Genomic DNA, 22,028 nt, shown 5'->3' with positions numbered 1-22,028 from the left:
AGTGGCACACCATATTCATTTATGGTTAGATCAGAATTGCTGTCATAATCATTGGCCTGTCCAGAGAATTAAGTCAAAACCACAAGTCCAAATCCCCCCCATGGCTTAGGAAAGGGACAATTTAGCAAGCTAGTTATTGCAGGACATCAACACAAACATACCAGAAACTAAAATGATGTTTTGCTTAGGATGTGATTTGATTGGTGTGAAGCCAAATCCAAACTGGCCTCACTTGGGGGTGTTTTGCAGCACCAGGACAACCCACAGTTGAGCTTAGCTCAATTCTGATTGGCTAATCATTTTATAATTTGTTTATCAAGGGAAGCCAAATGCTTGCTGGCATCAATCAAACAAACACCACGGCCGCAATATGTCATACTCTTTTAGCCCAGCATCAGACACATGGGCTACACATACTGAGAGAGAGGGGCGCTGTTTACCTCGCTCGGATGATTTCTCCAGTGAGATTCAGCCACTTGTGAATTGATGGAAAATTATGAAAACACAGAAAGATAAGTGATTATATAATTATTGGTATTTATTGGTCACATATTTGGGGAAGCCTGGCTTCCCTTGGTACCCATGAATACACACCACTGCCATAACAAAGGGGTTGAATACTTATTAACTCAAGACATTTCAGCTTTATATTTTGTATTAATTTGTAAAAATTTCTAAAAACATAATTACACTTTGAAATTATGGGGTATTGTGTGTAGGCCAGTGACACAACATCTCAATTTAATACATTTTAAATGCAGGCTGTAACACAACAAAATGTGGAAAAAGTCAAAGGTGTGAATACTTTCTGAAGTGAAGGCACTGTATGTTGACAAAATGTTTAATGTAGAAAATGTTCATATTATTATGATAGGCATTTTGTTATTTAAAGAATGTTGTGTAATCAGTAGAGATGAATCGTAACTGTAAATCACAATATACGAGAAGCAACTGCACCCTCCACCTGAGCCCTGATTTCATAATCTGACTTCAACTCTCTCTTTATGAGTGGTGATGAGCTTCAGAACAGTGCCATTCCATCACTGCTATGGAGATAATTAATGAAAAGCATATCAACTAAAGATGAAAGGGAGATTTGGTGAATTTTTTCCTTCTGTTCTACAGTTGAGTTTTATTTCACTTCTGGAAGATAAAATAAGAGGGTAGTTTGTACCCGTGAGTAGACCTGACCATTACTCACTTTAAAACGTCTTAGGGCTGCAATTCCGTTAACGGGATCAATATGACAACAGCCAGTGAAAGTGCAGGGCGCCAAATTCAAAACAACAGAAATCTCATAATTAAAATTCCTCAAACATACATGTATCTTGTACCGTTTTAAAGGTAATCTTGTTGTTAATCCCACCACAGTGTCCGATTTCAAATAGGCTTTACAGCGAAAGCACCACAAACGATTATGTTAGGTCACCACCAAGCCACAGAAAAACACAGCCATTTTTCCAGCCAAAGATAGGAGTCACAAAAAGCACAAGAGATAAAATGAATCACTAACCTTTGATGATCTTCATCAGATGACACTCATAGGACTTCATGTTACACAATACATGTATGTTGTTTGATAAAGTTCATATTTATATAAAAAAATTGGAGTTTACATTGGCACGTTACGTTCAGTAGTTCCAAAACCATCCAGTGATTTTGCATAGCCACATCAATTTTACAGAAATACTCATCATAAATGTTGTTGAAAATACAAGCGTTACACATGGAATTATAGATATACCTCTCCTTAATGCAACCGCTGTGCCAGATTTCAAAAAAGCTTTATGGAAAAAGCAAACCATGCAATAATCTGAGAACGGCGCTCAGAAGAAAAAAATGTATCCGCCATGTTGGGAGTCAACAGAAATCAGAAATAACATTATAAATATTCCCTTACCTTTGATGACCTTCATCAGAATGCACTCCCAGGAATCCTAGTTCCACAAGAAATGTTTGTTTTGTTCGATAATGTCCATTATTTATGTCCAAGTAGCTACTTTTGTTCGGGCGTTTAGCACACAAAACCAAACGCTCGTGCAGGTCCAGCTGAACGTCGGACGAAAAGTTAAAAAAGTTATATTACAGGTTGTAGAAACATTTCATACTAAGTATAGAATCAATCTTTAGGGTGTTTTATCATAAATCTTCAATAACGTTTCAACCGGAGAATTCCATTGTCTGTAGAAAAGCCATGGAACGCAGGTCGCTCTCATGTGAAATGCGTGTGACCAGGACCTGGCTCTCTGCCAGACCACTAACTCAAAGAGCTCTCATCCGGCCCCACATCACAGTAGAAGCCTCATGCAAGTTTCTAAAGACGGTTGACATCTAGTGGAAGCCTTAGGAAGTGCAACATAACCAATATCCCACTGTGTATTCGATAGGGCTGAGTTCAAAAACTACAAACCTCAGATTTCCCACTTCCTGTTTGGATTTTTTTCTCAGGTGTTTGCTTGCCATATGAGTTCTGTTTTACTCACAGACATCATTCAAACGGTTTTAGAAACGTCAGATTGTTTTCTATTCAAATGTACTATTAATGTATTCAAATGTACTATTAATATATAAGACAAGAGGGTCGTTTGTACCCGTGAGTAGACCTGGCCATTACTCACTTTAATGTTGAAACACTCTGAAAGGTTCAGCTCCTGTAGGTTTCTGCATTCACCTGGGAAAGAGAGGGATACAAAGGTACAACCTTCTTAGAACAATTTCATATAGCTTATATAGCCCCCTCCCACCCCTCCCCCGGCTTAGACAGGGCTTAGACTGTAGAGGGTTATTAAAGGTTTATGTCTCTGAGCATGTTTTTGTCTAGCCTCATGTTTGTGTTTCTCTGAAAATTCCCTTCAGATATGGATTACCATAATTACATCAATTTACTTAGTTGGCAAGCAGGTTAGAACTAATACACGAGTAAGTGTGTGTACATGTGAGTTTGTGTGACAGATATGCTTTTTTATCTCATAGGCCACGTCACGCCAACGGAATGACAAACCCCCATTCCTCCGAAAGGAGTCTTTTCAATTTTTTTTTACATTTAACCTTTATTTAACTTGGCAAGTCAGATAAGAAAAAAAACTTATTTACAATAACAACCTACCCCAGCCAAACCTGGATGACGCTGGGCCAATTGTGGCTGCATTATGGGACCAGATGTTATACAGCCTAGATTTGAACCCGGGACTGTAGTGACGTCTCTTGCACTGAGATGCAGTGCATTAGACCGCTGCGCCACTCGACAGAGCTAGAGACATTAACTCTCTTCCCCCACTCTCACTCTGTATACACTCAGTGGCCAGTTTATTAGACACACACACCCCCCCCGTTCACAAAAATGGTGTGCTACTGCAGACAGTGAGTCACATGGCCGTGGCTTGCTATATAAAGCAGGCAGACAGGCATCAAGGCATTCAGGTAGTTTCAATTGAATGTTAGAATAGGCAAATTGTATAATGCTCATCCACAGTACAGTTTTAGAAGTACTTAAAAAGGGAAGAAATTATTAATTTGACCTTACTATTGATGATAAAATTGATTTCCTCTCCCTCAGCCCGTCTGGCCTCCTCCACCTCCGTGAGTTTGACCAGTACAACAACAGCCTGCACTTCTTCAACTATGGCGTTCTAGAAGACCTCTATTTCATATCCCTGCTAAGGCTGGGGGGAAACCCCTGGGTCTGTAACTACAGGTGGGTAGTACTACTATTAACATTAGCTAAATACTAACCCATTATGGGTACAATGCATTTGACCATTCAATGTGTCAATGTTTCAAAATCCCCTGTCTCTCGTAAATAAACCATGAAATAAATAAATCAACATTCCAGCATCCACTACCTGGTGTACTGGCTACGCCTGCACCCAGGGGTGACCCACTCTGGCCTGCTGTGCCACCCCCCTTCCAAGCTTGGAGGAAAGAGTGTGGAGGACTACGTCCACTCCTACAACAGAGCCTGCGGCCAGACAGAACACAATCAGACACAATACGGCCCAAAAGATTACAGCCAGACAGATCCGGAGTTGTGGAACACTGCTATGGTGTTGCAGGGGGAGCTAGAGGAGGAGGAGGTGGAGCCGGCACATCTGAAAGGACCGCCGAAATACTGCATCACTAGATTGAATTAAACAACCACCGAAGGATGGAATGACTGACATCTTAAACATCTTTAAAGAGCGACTGCCTTTAAAAAGCAATGAATCCATTTGAAAATTACATTGATATGAATCAGAAACAGTTATTCTAGTGTCAAACTTGACTACAAAGTGTAAATAGGAACATTTTGGTCATAAAGTCTTGTCGAAAGCGGAGTTTGGAAAATCCATGCGTTACAACAGGTAAATTAAGTTTGGGTTTTGATTTGACAATGTCTATTTGTCCACTAACATGGGGTGAACAACTGTGGTGATTGCTCTCTATCCAATATAATAGACAGACCTGCTCAGCAGTGCCGACTGTTTACATAAGACAACATGTCCTGCATTGTTTTACTTGAGAAATACTGCACCAAACACCTTAGTTACAGTTGAAGTTTACATACACCTTAGCCAAATACATTTAAACTCAGTTTTTCACAATTCCTGACATTTAATCCTAGTAAAAAGTCCCCGTCTTAGGTCAGTTAGGATCACCACTTTATTTTAAGAATGTGAAATGTCAGAATAATAGTAGAGAATGATTTATTTCAGCTTTTATTTCTTTCATCACATTCCCAGTGGGTCAGAAGTTTACATACACTCATTTAGTATTTGGTAGCATTGCCTTTAAATTGTTTAACTTGGGCCATACGTTTCGGGTAGCCTTCCACAAGCTTCCCAGAATAATTTGGGTGAATTTCGGCCCATTCCTCCTGACAGAGCTGGTGTAACTGAATCAGGTTTATAATCCTCCTTGCTCGCACACACCTTTTCAGTTCTGCCCACACATTTTCTATGGGATTGAGGTCAGGGCTTTGTGATGGCCACTCCAATACCTTGACTTTGTTGTCCTTAAGCCATTTTGCCACAACTTGGAAGTATGCTTTGGGTCATTGTCCATTTGGAAGACCCATTTGCGACCAAGCTTTAATTTTCTGACTGATGTCTTGAGATGTTGCTTCAATATATCCATATAGTTTTCCTGCCTCATGATGCCATCTATTTTGTGAAGTGAACCAGTCCCTCCTGCAGCAAAGCACCCCCGGCTTGCAAGCCTCCCCCTTTTCCTCCAAACATAACGATAGTCATTATGGCCAAACAGTTCTATTTTTTTTATTTTTATGACTCCAATCTAAGTGTATGCAAACTTCTGACTTCAACTGTAGATGTAAAATTGCGCAACTAAAACATCCCCGGCAAAAACATTAAATTATTTTCAGATTTTTGAGAGTTATCTTACATTCATTCTGGGGATTTTGAAGACGTGAAATAGGGCTGGGGGAATAACATAATTAACCAAACACGGAATCGGGCTAGAAACACCTCCAAGACTGAAATCCTGTTTTTCTAATGAGCAACAGAAAAACACATGTGCCAATCAGTGTGTTCAGTGGCTCTTTAAATACTTTTTAGTCTTATTTTATAGATAATTTAAATTTAGTCTGTATCAGATGGTGAAACTAACTTTGTTTTAATATTGTTGTTCCTGCTTTGTCAGGGTTGTCTCAATCAGATGATTTAGAGATGACAGAAATGTTATATTGGTAGAGTCATTTGAATGTACATGTAGCTGTGAAATGAAACACAATCACATTTACGTAATTGTGCATTTTTGTTGTATGTGTGTTAGTGTGTGTGCATACGCTTCCATGCAGGTATGTAATCTTTACACCCATGCGTGTGTGTGTATGTCTGTATGTGTATGCTAGTACTCACTGATACATTTGAAGCTGGGCCACTGTAGAGAGGTGCAGCCACGCATGTTAAGGTGAACTACAAATGGCCGGTACTTCTGTAGGATCTGTTCCACGATGCGGTCTGTGATCCAGTCCCTCTCCACAGAGAAACTGATCTGTCATTCAGAGACAAATGTTGGAGGAAACATTACAGGACACATCCGGACTCAACAGGTAACAAGGGATATATTAGACCTGAAAGCACCGTGGAACATTCTGTAGACATGCTGTAGACATAAGAGTTAAATCACTGACAACAATTAGTTAATGTTACATTAAATGTTTATGTTAATTTCAGTACCTGTCATTGTGGTGTGTGTGAGCTATACTGACCCGACTCCACAGTGAGCAGGTCTGAGCGATGGCCTTCCAGGTCCGACACACTTCTGCACATTTCAGCAGGTCTCCTACGTCTAGTCTCTGGAAGACCTGACCAAACAGAATACTATGATGGAACAGTTGTCACCAACCCAACCCTGCACAGGTTGAAGATAGACATATTTTTACGACCTAGCTTGTAGCTCTCCAGGACCTGCATTAGTGACCACTGCCATAGCAACTGTTTAGTCAATCTGGTGTTTAAAGATGTTATGCATGGCTGCATCTGAAAGTATACCCTATTTCCCAACAAATTAACTACAAGGCTATTGGGTGTCATTTCAGAACAATGTCAAATTTGACCAAAACATCTGATGACACATCTACCACTTTTCATTCGCAACACAACACTTCAACATAGGCCTTGATTTACTGCAAGTCAATTCAAACGTTTCACCCATACCGTTTATGCCCTTTGCAATGCGATTGTGAGTTCATCTGAATCTATTTCATAAGAAGAAAACACTGCAGAACAATCTCTCTGCCCCCATTCCTCTTGCTATTTTCCCACAATTATTTTGATTTTACCTTTACAAACAGACAAAAAAATACTGAATGTCAACAAAGCATTTAGGAGCTGTGCTCCTTTCCGAAACATAGTCATGTCCCAGTAATATATCTTGGGCAAGATTTTTGACAAAAACAGCATAGTAATCACTGCCAAGAAATAAGCCATAACTGCTAGATGCCTACAGGGGTGGTCCCAGACAAAACAGTCCTGTATAGCATGTAATAGGCTCACTTTTTTCTATATAGGAACCATACTAAGAACAGATACAGTCCTTGGTTCACCCCAGACCTGACTGCCCTCGACCAGCACAAAAACATCCTGTGCCGGACTGCAATAGCATCGAATAGTCCCCGTGATATGCAACTGTTCAGGGAAGTCCGGAACCAATACACGCAGTCAGTCAGGAAAGCTATGGCCAGCTTCTTCAGGCAGAAGTTTGCATCCTGTAGCTCCAACTCCAAAAAGTTCTGGGACACTGTGAAGTCCATGGAGAACAAGAGCACCTCCTCCCAGCTGCCCACTGCACTGAGGCTAGGTAACACGGTCACCACCGATAAATCCATGATTATCGAAAACTTCAATAAGCATTTCTCAACGGCTGGCCATGCCTTCCGCCTGGCTACTCCAACCTCGGCCAACAGCTCCCTCCCCCGGCAGCTCCTCGCCCAAGCCTCTCCAAGTTCTCCTTTACCCAAATCCAGATAGCAGATGTTCTGAAAGAGCTGCAAAACCTGGACCCGTACAAATCAGCTGGGCTTGACAATCTGGACCCCCTATTTCTGAAACTATCCGCCGCCATTGTCGCAACCCCTATTACCAGCCTGTTCAACCTCTCTTTCATATCGTCTGAGATCCCCAAGGATTGGAAAGCTGCCGCAGTCATCCCCCTCTTCAAAGGGGAGACACCCTGGACCCAAACTGTTACAGACCTATATCCATCCTGCCCTGCCTATCTAAGGTCTTCGAAAGCCAAGTCAACAAACAGGTCACTGACCATCTCGAATCCCACCGTACCTTCTCCGCTGTGCAATCTGGCTTCCGAGCCGGTCACGGGTGCACCTCAGCCACACTCAAGGTACTAAACGATATCATAACCGCCATCGATAAAAGACAGTACTGTGCAGCCGTCTTCATCGACCTTGCCAAGGCTTTCGACTCTGTCAATCACCATATTCTCATCGGCAGACTCAGTAGCCTCGGTTTTCGGATGACTGCCTTGCCTGGTTCACCAATTACTTTGCAGACAGAGTTCAGTGTGTCAAATCGGAGGGCATGCTGTCCGGTCCTCTGGCAGTCTCTATGGGGGTGCCACAGGGTTCAATTCTCGGGCCGACTCTTTTCTCTGTGTATATCAATGATGTTGCTCTTGCTGCGGGCGATTCCCTGATCCACCTCTACGCAGACGACACCATTCTATATACTTTCGGCCCGTCATTGGACACTGTGCTATCTAACCTCCAAACAAGCTTCAATGCCATACAACACTCCTTCCGTGGCCTCCAACTGCTCTTAAACGCTAGTAAAACCAAATGCATGCTTTTCAACCGATCGCTGCCTGCACCCGCATGCCCGACTAGCATCACCACCCTGGATGGTTCCGACCTTGAATATGTGGACATCTATAAGTACCTAGGTGTCTGGCTAGACTGCAAACTCTCCTTCCAGACTCATATCAAACATCTCCAATCAAAAATCAAATCAAGAGTCGGCTTTCTATTCCGCAACAAAGCCTCCTTCACTCACGCCGCCAAGCTTACCCTAGTAAAACTGACTATCCTACCAATCCTCGACTTCGGCGATGTCATCTACAAAATGGCTTCCAACACTCTACTCAGCAAACTGGATGCAGTATATCACAGTGCCATCCGTTTTGTCACTAAAGCACCTTATACCACCCACCACTGCGACTTGTATGCTCCTCGCTACATATTCGTCGCCAGACCCACTGGCTCCAGGTCATCTACAAGTCCATGCTAGGTAAAGCTCCGCCTTATCTCAGTTCACTGGTCACGATGGCAACACCCATCCGTAGCACGCGCTCCAGCAGGTGTATCTCACTGATCATCCCTAAAGCCAACACCTCATTTGGCCGCCTTTCGTTCCAGTACTCTGCTGCCTGTGACTGGAACGAATTGCAAAAATCGCTGAAGTTGGAGACTTTTATCTCCCTCACCAACTTCAAACATCAGCTATCTGAGCAGCTAACCGATTGCTGCAGCTGTACATAGTCTATTGGTAAATAGCCCACCCATTTTCACCTACCTCATCCCCATACTGTTTTTATTTACTTACTTTTCTGCTCTTTTGCACACCAATATCTCTACCTGTACATGACCATCTGATCATTTATCACTCCAGTGTTAATCTGCAAAATTTTAACTATTCGTCTACCTCCTCATGCCTTTTGCACACATTGTATATAGACTCCCCCTTTGTTTTCTACTGTGTTATTGACTTGTTAATTGTTTATTCCATGTGTAACTCTGTGTTGTCTGCTCACACTGCTATGCTTTATCTTGGCCAGGTAGCAGTTGTAAATGAGAACTTGTTCTCAACTAGCCTACCTGGTTAAATAAAGGTGAAATAAATAAAAAAAATATCCTAGCATTTCCCCTCACACTAAACATGAACCCCTGCTGATTACAAAATCCCCGCTGCCACTCCAAACTCAAAACAAGTCTTGCTTGGCCAGAAGACTAAATATACAGGGGAACATGTTTTTATTGAGTAACAACTCTCAGAAATGGGTCCAATAACACTATCATCCAGAGGGAGAGAGAGTCATTCGACACACACACACACACACACACACACACACACACACACACACACACACACACACACACACACACACACACACACACACACACACACACACACACACACACACACACACACAAACTGCAATGGCAACCGATAATAGAGCATAATAGATTGTAAAGTTCCAATGCAGCCATTTCTAGCTCGATATCAAATCAATTCAGGGGTAACAATTAAGTTACCTTCTTTCTTAGCAAAGAGCAATTTTTCAAGCAAGAATTTTGCTAGGACTGTCTGGGAGTGGTCTGAGTAGGGAGGGGGAAACTGAAAACTAGCTGTTAGTGGCAGAGAGGTTTGGAACTCTCTTTCTTATTAGTCTATTAACTAATATTCCGCCTGGTGATGTCACCAGGCAGGCCAAAACTCCATCCCACCAAAACAGGCCGAAATTTCAGGCAGTCTTTTCAAACAGCTCTTACACTAAAATAGCAGTATCATAATTTTCAAAATGTCACAATATTAGTCCAACCTCAGTGTGAAAACATCAAACACGGGTAAATCAAGTTTGACTGCACTGGGCCTTTAACGAAACCTTTCGAACATGTATGCCCATTCTAGAAGTGGTCAGAAAGTGACGTTTTGGACCTGAAAGCCTAAACATTCAGGAGTAGAGGTGCTCAAAGTTGACCCATTATGCATACCCCACCCTACCATGAGACTTCCATGTCTTCATCACTGAAAAATATAAAGGGTTGAGTTTGATACCATTTGAAAGCTTACAAACAGGGTTGTTAATTAAGCTATTTAATAATTTATTTAATTTGTATTTATTTTTTATTTATAAAAATGAAGTAATTTCTTAACCTTTAACATAAATTCTCTTAACACGGGTAAACTCAGATCTTTTTTTCATTTACACATATGTTGTAGTATAGACCCCATTTTACATTGTCTGAAGTGTTTGTGTTATGCTCGTCATTGGTTGAGACACAGCATTCTCTTGAATACAGGGTGGGTGTCATTTCAATCATAGAAGCTAAATTCAAGAGAATGGACCTATCCCTTCAGACCACTGCAATTTAGCTGGTACACCATTGGAGAAACAATGTTGTGTACATGTTTTGTTCTAGTAGAAATACATCTACAGTATAACATGCTCTGTTCTATCCTGTATTTCTATATGATATTATTACATGTAGTGGCACTTTTGGGTACTTTAGATTACCACAGGTGTCTGTAATTACATTTGACTCACTGCTCAGCTATAATTAAAATATATTTGGTAGTGTGCAGAGACTTTTTCCTGTTTCTCCAGTTGTCTTTTGCCTACAGCACCGTCACAAATCAGTTTTGGGTGTGCGGTAGATTCTGCCTATCAGCTCGTACACCACTGATATTTAAATTTAAGTTTCAATTACTACCAGAAATATGGCCGCCAGTCCACCCACCATTGAATGTCAACTTGAATGGGAATGTCTATTCTTTTATCTATACTTCTATGATTTCAATAGGTTTCCTATGGAAGACTGACAGTTTAATTCAAAACAATGTGTATTCCCATTCAAGTCAACATTCTCTGATGTGTGGACCTTCAACCATCTTTCTGGTTCTACCATGGACAAACATGTAGGGAAGGTTTCGTTCAAATCATAAGGGGTGCAGTCAGAAAGTGACTGAAATCATATGGAATGACCCTCATGTGGCCTTAGAAGGGACAAGGACTGGGGTCATCATAAGTCATGATGCATGCAATAGAGGTGACCTCAGGGTTAACTGCCCATGAAGGCTAGGAATCTTCACAAACAATTAATCTGACAGTTAAAGAAGAAAACTCAGGATACCTGGGGTGAACATGTGACTCATAAGAATGTAGGGTGAGAAAGAAGAGGAGGCAAGTTTAGCGAGTGAGCATGAGGGAGACAGTAAGAGCGAGAGGAGTACCTTTATTGAGAGCTTGCAAGGTAGCAGTGAGAGTCCGTCATGTCCCTCTCCAATGGCAACGTCAGAGTCCTTACTGCTCATCTCCAACAGACCATTCTCCAGTTTCTGACAACACACACATTACATTGTCTATATGAATGCAGCTGCAACTGTATTGAATCCATGGGATGCAGTTTATTATAGCACACTACGCTTTATTACGGGCGATAGGTTCAGTACACATCACTGCATTCTGTATCAGAAAGTAGACTGGCCCTCTCTGAAGTCTCGTAGACCAATGCATTGCACTCTGTTTGTTTATCAAGTCCTCCGGTTTAAACTTCCGCCGTACCTTACCTTGTTAACTTATATATGCAAGAGATACCAGACCTGGTCTCAGGGATAGCTAACTCTGGTAGATCTGCTTTTAGTTATTTTGCACCTTGTGTGGAATGATCTACAAATAGGAATAATTGTACCCTCTAAGGCTGTTAGGAGACCATTTTACTGAAGAAGGTGTTGTTTTTTATGATTGTGTTTTGCTTTTCATGTATTGAGCATAATAATGTGTATTTGAATGTTAATATTGATATGTAATTTAATGGGTATATTGTATTTTGATGTGTATTGTTGTTGTGCTAAACAGGGCTCATCTGGAAAAGAGACCTTGGTCTCAGCACTGACACCAAGTCAAAATAAAGGTACAATTTTAAAAATTGTATAATTGGTATACCGTAAATACTAATCAGATGAATCTTGTCTAGTCATACCTCAAAGTACTCCTTTGTCCGTTTTGAGTCCTGCACCACATAGCGCCAAGCACCTATGACAATCTTACAGTGGATAGCATTCCACACTCGCTGGATCTTCTTCATGGCATCTAAGAGGAAAACACACAAGCATTATACATGTCCTGCATGAAAATGTGAATAATATACTGTTGAAAAATGATATATTTGTGGAATTTTTTTGTTGTTGTAGAAACATGGATGTTGCAACTGTATTTTATGCCAACACTTTAACACAATAAGCATAACTGAGTCACTGACCCAAGGGAAAAATGATCTGTATACAGTCATTCATAATGCAAAACATCCTGACAGCTTTTTAAAAGACAACAGTCATGATACAGAGTACTATAAATAGTCATAGTTAGTCAAAGCATAAATCAGTTAAACTAACATCAGAGACTAGTCTGCATATATAGTATTGGCTAATGACTTTCAGCTGACCCACTTAACATAACTGACCAAAAACAAGCCATGCTGTTTTCAGAACTATGTTCTCATACTGTATTCTGAAGCTTTGCAAAAGACAGGTGATTCACATGGATACTAAAGCATAACTTAGTTGTTTTTTTTCTGTACTGAAGCACATGAATGAACTGAGGTCAGACAAGTAATGCTCTGACAGTAATGCATAAATGTGCATTCGAGTCATAGATTGGCCTACAGGTTGGTAAACTATTTTAACCAAAATTGAAATATCTTTTAAGGTGCCAAAATTGCACCCATTAATATTCCAGATGCTTAAACTGTACTTTCCCTACAGTAACTCTGTAGGCTATATCAATGACTCTGCAACACATGCCAATAGTAGTTGCCTACCGTTCTGCCTTCTCTTGCAGACCTGTACCCACTCCACCCACTTGCAGAGTGCGACCCTCAGGCCCCTCTGTATGTAGTGCCTCTCAGCTGTCTCCATCTTCAGCGTCAACTCCCTGGCCTCCTTCCGCTTATTCCAGATGAACCTTTTCCACGCCCTGCCGGCACCCACAAAACACAACCATCATTAATTCAGTGAGCTGGCAGGTAGGACTGATCCTGTACACCTTCATTCATTCAGCAGGGCAGAACATGAACCAAGGATGTTTTCATTCAATAGGGGTAAGAATAGACCTACAGTATATGTGCCTCAGTTATCTTGTTGAATTGAAGTCTTTGATTGTTCTATACAGTATATTTATATCTGCAACACCTTAAAAGGTTTCACTTCCTCAATGAGCTATTCCCCCCAGATACTCAGCTATTCAGAAAGCAGCATATGTTTCCTAGACAAAAGCTGTCAGTGATACTAGATACTGATATCATCCTCCCAGGGCCTGTACTACCTGCAACAGTGGGAGGTGAAAAGAAATACAGAGTACAGTGTCCCAGCTAACCCCCAGCTTGTTCACCAGTGACCCAGGGAGAAGATCTGGACTTTCAATCACACATCTTAAGTTATTGGCTGCCACTCTTCATAGACAAAAGTGTGTGTTAATAAAATTAGAATTATTAACTGTCAACTGCATTGTAGGCCTATTTTTGAAACAGTATCTAAGCTTCATATTGATGTCTAAGCTGATGATTTACTTTGGAACTGACTAATCAATTGGAAGAGTGGTGTTCTATTGGTGCTTTCAAGACAACTGAGAACCCCCCCCCCCAAAAAACGAGGTCATATCATGACATCAGTGATCTTCAGGAGATGTTCCCAGTTTAATTTAGTCAATGAGGTCAATGAGAGAATGCCGAATTTGCTACTTGAGGCTTATTTGATCAAATAGAAGCTTCGTAGTGGTTAGGTTTTTTACGAAAGCACTGATATAAGTGGACGCACATGGCATTTCTGAAACTTTGAAAAAAACGACTTTATAATCAGACTTGTGCCTGTTTTTAACACACAGGAAAAATTGTGGACAGATGTGTTGTTCACACAAATCCAATCAAATTTAATTTGTCACATGCCGAATGCAACAGTGAAATGCTTACTTACAAGCCCTTAACCAACAATGCAGTTTTAAGAAAATCCCTAAAAAAAAAGTAAGAGATAAGAATAACAAATAATTAAAGAGCAGCAGTAAATAACTATAGGAGGGCTATATACAGGGGGTACCGGCACAGAGTCAATGTGCGGGGGCACCGTTGTCGAGGTAATTGGGGTAATTGTGTACATGTCGGTAGAGTAATCAAAGTGGCTATACAAAGAAAATAACAGAGAGTAGCAGCAGCGTGGGGGGAGGGGGGGGCAATGCAAATAGTCTGGGTAGCCATTTGACCAGATGTTCAGGAGTCTTATGGCTTGGAGGTAGAAGATGTTTAGAAGCCTCTTGGACCTAGACTTGGTGCTCTGGTACCGCTTGCCGTGCAGTAGCAGAGAGAAAAGTCTATGACTAGGGTGGCTGGAGTCTTTGACAATATTTAGGGCCTTCCTCTGACACCGTCTGGTTTAGAGGTCCTGGATGGCAGGAAGCTTGGCCCAGTGATGTACTGGGCCGTACGCACTACCCTCTGTAGTGCCTTGCGGTCAGAGTCCGAGCAGATGCCATACCAGGCAGTGATGGAACCAGTCAGGATGCTCTTGATGGTGCAGCTGTAGAATCTTTTGAGGATCTGAGGACCCATGCCAAATCTTTTCAGTCTCCTGAGGGGGAATAGGCTTTGTCAGACCCTCTTCACGACTGTCTTAGTGTGTTTGGACCATGATAGTTTGTTGGTGATGTAGACACCAAGGAACTTGAAGCTCTCAACCTGCCCCACTGCAGCCCCGTCAATGAGAATGGGGGCGGGGCCTCCCGGGTGGCACAGTGGTTAAGGGAGCTGTACTGCAGCGCCAGCTGTGCCATCAGAGACCCTGGGTTCTCGCAAAGGCACTGTCGTAACCGGCCGCGACGTCGCACAATTGGCCTAGCGTCGTCCGGGTTAGGGAGGGCTTGGTCGGTAGGGATGTCCTTGTCTCATCGCACACCAGCGACTCCTGTGGCGGGCCGGGCGCAGTGCGCGCTAACCAAGGTTGCCAGGTGCACGGTGTTTCCTCCGACACATTGGTGCGGCTGGCTTCCGGGTTGGATGCGCGTGTTAAGCAGTGCGGCTAGGTTGGGTTGTGTATCGGAGGACGCATGACTTTCAACCTTCGTCTCTCCCGAGCCCGTACGGGAGTTGTAGCGATGAGACAAGATAGTAGCTACTACAATAATTGGACACTACGAAATTGGGGAGAAAAAGGGGTAAAATTCCCCCCCAAAAAAACAACAAAAAAGAGAAGGGTGGCGTGCTGGGTCCTCCTTTTCCTGTAGTCCACAATCATCTCCTTTGTCTTGATCACGTTGAGGGTGAAGTTAATATCCTGGCATCACACGGCCAGGTCTCTGACCTCCTCCCATATAGGCTGTCTCATCGTTGTTGGTGATCAGGCCTACTACCACTGTGTCATCGGCAAACTTGATGACGGTGTTGGAGTCGTGCCTGCCATGCAGTCATGAGTGAACAGGGAGTTCCGGAGGGGACTGAGCACGCACCCCTGAGGGGCCCCCGTGTTGAGGATCAGCGAGGCGGATGTGTTGTTACCTACCCTTACCATCTGGGGGCGGCCCATCAGGAAGTCCAGGATCCAGTCGCAGAGGGAGATGTTTAGTCCCAGGGTCCTTTGCTTTGAGGGCGCTATGGTGTTGAACGCTGAGCTGTAGTCAATGAATAACATTCTCACATAGGTGTTCCTTTTGTCCAGGTGGGAAAGGGCAGTGTTGAGTGCAATAGAGATTGCATCATCTGTGGATCTGTTGGGGCGGTATGCAAATTGGAGTGGGTCAATGGTTTCGGGGATAGTGTTGTTGATGTGAGCCATGACCAGCCTTTCAAAGCACAAAGCGCTCGTTGGCTTCAGACGTGAGTGCTACGGGTCGGTAGTCATTTAGGCAGGTTACCTTAGTGTTCTTAGGCATAGGGACTATGGTGGTCTGCTTGAAACATGTTGGTATTACAGACTCAGTCAGAGACAGGTTGAAAATGTCAGTGAAGACATTTGCCAGTTGGTCATCGCATGCTCGGAGTACACGTCCCGGTAATCTGTCTGGCCCTGTGGCCTTGTAAATGTTGATGTGAGTAAGACCTGTTTAAAGGTCTTACTCACATCAGCTACGGAGAGCGTGATACAATGATGTGTCCTATGTGTCTATCTCTCTATGTGTCACACCCATATTGACCAGCGCTAACTTTTTTCCTGCCCAAAAAGTTGAGAATTCTGTCCCGTTTGGTGATAAGCATGTCTTGCATATTGACCTGAATAGCATAATGTTCTTGAAAATATTAGACTCAACCTTACACCCTGTGTATGTCCTTAGGAATCCCTTTTCTGCGTGGATATCCATTCAGTACACATCTACGGAGGTCTACGGAGCACCTTATGTGCAGTGTATAACATCAGAACATCTGCTTTCCCAAGGCTCGATACTAGGCCCCACGCTCTTCTCAATTTACATAAACAACATAGCTCAGGGAGTAGGAAGCTCTCTCATCCATGTAAATGCAGATAATACGGTCTTATACTCAGCTGGCCCCTCCCCATAAAATGCTCTACAACAAAGCTTTATTAGTGTCCAACAAGCTTTCTCTTCCCTTAACCTTGTTCTGAACACCTCCAAAACAAAGGTCATGTGGTTTATTAAGAAGAATGCCCCTCTCCCCACAGGTGTGATTACTACCTCTGAGGGTTTAGAGCTTGAGGTAGTCACCTCATACAAGTACTTGGGGGTATGGCTAGATGGTACACTGTTCTTCTCTCAGCACATATCAAAGCTACAGGCTAAAGTTAAATCTAGACTTGGGTTTCCTCTATCGTAATCGCTCTTCTTTCACCCCATCTGCCAAACTAACCCTAATTCAGATGACCATCCTACTCATGCTAGATTACGGAGATGTAATTTATAGATCGGCAGGTAAGGGTGCTCTCAACCAGCTAGATGTTCTTTACCATTCGGCCATCAGATTTGCCGCCAATGCTCCTTATAGGACACATCACTGCACTCTATACTCCTCTATAAACGGGTCATCTCTGTATACCCGTCACAAGACCCACTGGTTGATGCTCTTAGGCCTCACTCCCTCCTATCTGAGATATCTACTGCAGCCCTCATCACATACAACACCCGTTCTGCGAGTCACAATCTGTTAAAGGTCCCCAAAGCACACACACCCCTGGTTCACTCGTCTTTTCAGTTCGCTGCAGCTAGCGACTGGAACGAGCTGCAACAAACACTCAAACTGGAGAGTTTTATTTAAATCTCTTCATTCAAAGCCTGAATCATGGACACTCTTGCTGACAGTTGTGGCTTCTTTGTGTGATGTATTGTTGTCTCTACCTTCTTGCCCTTTGTGCTGTTGTCTGTGCCCAATAATGTTTGTACCATGTTTTGTGCTGCCACCATGTTGTGCTGCTGCCATGTTGTGTTGCTATCATGTTGTTGTTGTGTTGCTACCATACTGTGTTGTCATGTGATGCTGCCTTGCTATGTTGTTGTCTTAGATCTCTCTGTATGTAGTGTTGTCTCTCTTGTCGTGATGTGTATTTTGTCCTATATTTATTTATTATCTTTATTAGCCCCCGTCCCCTTTGTTCTTGACTGCCTTGCCTCGTTAAAAAGGGTAAAATAAATCAAATAGAAAATTAGAGATGCCTCAGGCCTCTTGAAATCTAGAGGCTTCTCAGGGCCTGGTCCAGACTCTGGCTCTGCAGACACCAGCTACCAGTCCAGTGGAAGGAAACCATCCCCCAGCTTTGTCTCTATGCAGAGAGAACCTGTCCACCCAATCCCAGGAATCTGGGCAGTTCACACAACTTGTCTCCACTCCAACTGAACCAAGGCCAATGCCCAAGGGTGGAACTGTCACAAGCGAGTATGAGTCAAGATAAACTGTGGAGCAGGTCAACTACCCCAGTCACTCCAGTGTTTATGGGGATCATGTTTCTAGCCATTCTGGCTCTGCCCAGATCGGAATCTCCGCACGGCATGAGCCCAATGAGTTCATCCCAGCTCTCTCCAGCACCTTTGTTCGAGAGTCTGAACATGCTAGCACTGGTAATGATGTCCAAACTCCCTACAACCCTTTACATGATAGCCAAGCACTTAGTAACATTGTCAAGGATGTCAGTGTCACAACCATTCATGATTTAAAACAATTTGTGAAGTCTATGAGGAACACCTTTTTTAAGTCAGGTAGATCTTTCCAAAAAACCTTGGACACTGTGTAGAATGAACATGTCCCCCGTATTCAGCTGCCAAGGCAAATATCACAAACTATCCATGTCCCTATTGAGAAAGGGCTTGCCCAAAATGACTGCAGTTCAACCCAGAGTTTGAGAGAGCCAGCCTACAGCCTCATGAGCCTGTCCAAAGCCCAATTGCAAGGACACAGTCCCTGATCCTATAATCTCTACCCAAGGTCCAGCCTCTCCCAATGGTTATGGCAGTAAAGGCCCTAATTCTGTTCCCTTGTATCATTCTAACCAAGTCCCTGCAGGATAATCTGTTTCAAAGAGCTATGGAAGTATTTGTAATTCTGGCTCAAGCTTTAGAAATGATGGTGGTGCTTATAACAGTTTTGATGTCCAGAGTGAACAAATCCCTAATGTCAAGCAGCCATTCAAAGTGTCTCAAACTGGCTATGCCCCTACAGTACAAAGGCCTTTTCCCTTCCAGTTCTTCCTCCAGACAGGATGGACAAGCTTTGTCTTCCAACAGTGGTGGCTACCAGAGTGCCCCAAGACTCAAACCCCTCGCCCATCCATCCTCTCGGTATCCCAACTAAACATGGTTCTCAAAATGGGACACCATTTTTGTATTCAATAGGTGAGCTTTAGATAACAGGGGTTACTTACTTGAAGCACATATTTGTTAAACTTATTCTGTAACAGGAGTAGGCCTTCTCAAACAAATGGGAGAGAAACTGTTGAGGGAAGGAAAGAAGTAAAGGTGAGATCATTTTCAAAATGTTCATGTACAGCATGTATGTAGGAAACCACTAAACCTTACCAACCAAAACAAACTGCAAATGCATCCAACAACTTTGTAAAGCCACAAGCTTGATGTAGTCATTGAGTGCAATGAATATGGGACCAAATTCTAAACTTCTGACTACTTTAATACAGTGTAAGTGAATTTGTCCAAATACTTATGACTTGTTCAACGAAAAGTGCTTTTATTTATAAATTTACCAGTGTATCATCTCGTTTCCCAAAGATGTCATGCACCATGCTTCCTGCCAGTGAGGTCACGGCGACTTGTTCTGGATCATCAACACATGTATGCCTAGAGACAGTGCTTTGTTAACATTTTCTGCAATTCACTGCAGCTTTTATCAACCTGGTATCATAAAGTTTTGAGTTTAGCTATGATTCTAAATTCTAATCCCTCTTGCATTTCAAACATGGCAATGAAACTATCACTGTCATCATACTCAGACCAAACTGCATTCATTGTGCTGTGGGCCTTGCACTGCAGTGTTCAGGAGTGTTGATAAGTAAAGCAAGTGGGTACCCAAATTGAACCTTTATCAATCAATCAATCAATTGTATTTATAAAGCCCTTTTTACATCAGCAGATGTCACCCCAAACAGCAAGCAATGCAGATGTAGAAGCACCGTGGCTAAGAAAAACTCCCTAGAAAGGCAGAAACCTAGGAAGAAACCTAGAGAGGAACCAGGCTCTGAGGGGTGGCCAGTTCCGGTTGTGCCGGGAAATATTTCATTTTTGAAAATGCACATGTGCAGTGACTTACTCCCTACACCGCTTTTCATAAAGTGGAAGTTTTGAGATGTTTTTATTTATAGGTCACAACCATTTTATATAGACCATTCAGAAGTAGGATACTGTAACAGGTTACTCACCAATCAATCTCAGCAGTGTCCCGGTTTTCCTGAATAGACACAATCTTCCTTTCCAGAAAATGTAATGGACTTTCAGGACACGACACACATAAACCTGTTAATAATGCCTGTTGAAACACAACACGAGTATTGTACATATTACGGGACAAATGTAGCTATATAACGTTAGCTAATTAAGTTAACTACCAACTGCTATATGGCTCTTTAACTCGCTAACGTTAGCTACTGTAGCTAGCTAGCTATTTTATGTTAGGGTCACGAGAGTTGGCATGGCAAAATTTGTGACATTGTATAAATCTCACCTGAAATATTTGGGGCAAGGAATGCTTCAGTATATATTCCCTCAACGCCGGGTCAGCATTTTGTAAAGAAGCCATATCAAAACTCCATCCCAAAGTAGGTAATATAACGTTAACTAGCTAAATAGAAAATTATCAAAATATTTGTCAACACAGAAGTTTGCGAGCAGGCCCCGGTCTGTTCTCTGATTGGACACTTCCCATGTACAGTTTACCGTTACCTAGTAACCAAGATTCCATGTTGTGTGGGGTGTACGGCAAAATCTCATCTGGGTCCTTGGGATGTCCGAACTCTGACCTAACCCTACTGAAGTTGACATTTAAAACGGTTAAAGTGGAATTGGCATATATGAAACAAACAGACTGTCATAATATCAGTCAAAAATGTGACATTCCTAGTTATGCTACAAAAACAACTTACAAAAAAAAAAAAATTAAAAATAGGTTCTATTTGACTCAAAATTCCATGACATACAGTAAGGCATTGTTGCTAGAATAGATGGATGCGGTTCAATGCATAATTCATATTTTGGTAGTCTAAAAATATTGCCATCAGGTTGTAAATCATAGCTTGCCTGGTACGTTGTTTTCTGCCTCCACGGGATGCAGTTTCTTACAATAACTCAATATTATGATGCAGTTTCTTACAACTCAATATTTTGAACAAAAACTGACTACTGTAACTAATGGTGGGAATGTCGATACAATCCAACTAGCAAGGGCAATGATCACAAGTCAGTCATAACGTGGCTAAAAGGCAAGCGTATGTGTCAAACACAAGTCCTGCAGGCCGAATAGGACGCGAGTCAACAGTTGAGTCATCTACGCTCACATCTGTGAATTCAATTTCAATTGATCTGCTTTACTTTATCCTGCTTACAAAAAAACGTGCAACAAAGCGCCATGCAAAGGAGAAACATGCAGGCCTATTACAGCAACATTTGAGAAGTAGCCTAGGCTGGCTACTCAACTACAAGACATTTGAGAAGTAGCCTAGGCTGGCTACTCAACTACAAGACATTTTGAGTGCACCTTACAGCAATGCTGCATTCAACCCACCGGTAGTCCATCAAGTGCAAAAACATGTTTTAAGGTTAAATGTTACAACAACCTATAGCTACGTTTTTCTGAATGATTACCAGGAGGAAATGGGAGGGTCATGCTTTTTCATTTTCAGTAGGGGAAGAGTTTAGTATTGTAATGAAACAGGCAGGGAGCATGTCTCGAACCCTCGACATTAGCGTGGTCTCAATAACATGATCCATAGCATATACCAGCCATTCACAAAGACGCTGGTGCGTGGAGGAATACTTGTCGGTCTGCAGCATATTTGTCTTGAATATGATTGAGTTTTTTTGTGCTCTGCGGCATATTTGACTTGAACAAATAATTATAGTAGGCCTATTTGAGCAATGCGCTGAACTATGTATGCCGTGGTAAACAAATTGTGTTGGCATGACTAAGTACAGCTTCACCAAACACACACATACACAAGCTAGCCCTCGCTGGAATTGTTTCAAATAGCAGCTGCCTGCCAAAATCAGTCTGTATATTATATTATCACGAGCATCCTTTTGGGGCACAGTCGATAGCGCGCCGTACCTCGGGCTAGAAGATCGAGGGTTCGAGACCTGTGTAACCG

General features: G+C 42.4%; 1 protein-coding gene across 3 annotated transcripts in view; it reads right to left on the bottom strand.

The window, feature by feature from the left end:
* The window catches only part of fbxl13 (F-box and leucine-rich repeat protein 13), a 31,933-nt gene extending 9,905 nt beyond the window's left edge, over window positions 1–22,028 (bottom strand). For 2 of the 3 annotated variants that reach the window (XM_042301610.1, XM_024379653.2), the window contains exons 1-11: window positions 21,989–22,026; window positions 20,390–20,693; window positions 20,088–20,194; window positions 19,416–19,509; window positions 19,080–19,147; window positions 13,052–13,206; window positions 12,215–12,324; window positions 11,466–11,570; window positions 6,209–6,304; window positions 5,856–5,991; window positions 2,619–2,671 (exon numbers count right to left, since the gene is read on the bottom strand). In XM_042301610.1, coding sequence (XP_042157544.1) covers window positions 2,619–2,671; window positions 5,856–5,991; window positions 6,209–6,304; window positions 11,466–11,570; window positions 12,215–12,324; window positions 13,052–13,206; window positions 19,080–19,147; window positions 19,416–19,509; window positions 20,088–20,194; window positions 20,390–20,464 — 999 coding nt within the window. In that variant the 5' untranslated portion in view covers window positions 20,465–20,693; window positions 21,989–22,026. Of the gene's footprint in view, window positions 1–2,618; window positions 2,672–5,855; window positions 5,992–6,208; window positions 6,305–11,465; window positions 11,571–12,214; window positions 12,325–13,051; window positions 13,207–19,079; window positions 19,148–19,415; window positions 19,510–20,087; window positions 20,195–20,389; window positions 20,694–21,988 lie in introns of all 3 variants that reach the window. The other variant, XM_042301611.1, reaches the window with a different exon arrangement.

The sequence above is a fragment of the Oncorhynchus tshawytscha genome, linkage group LG19, assembly GCF_018296145.1.
Source record: "Oncorhynchus tshawytscha isolate Ot180627B linkage group LG19, Otsh_v2.0, whole genome shotgun sequence".
NCBI lineage: Eukaryota > Metazoa > Chordata > Actinopteri > Salmoniformes > Salmonidae > Oncorhynchus > Oncorhynchus tshawytscha.
This window is presented reverse-complemented; position numbering and strand designations above follow the sequence as displayed.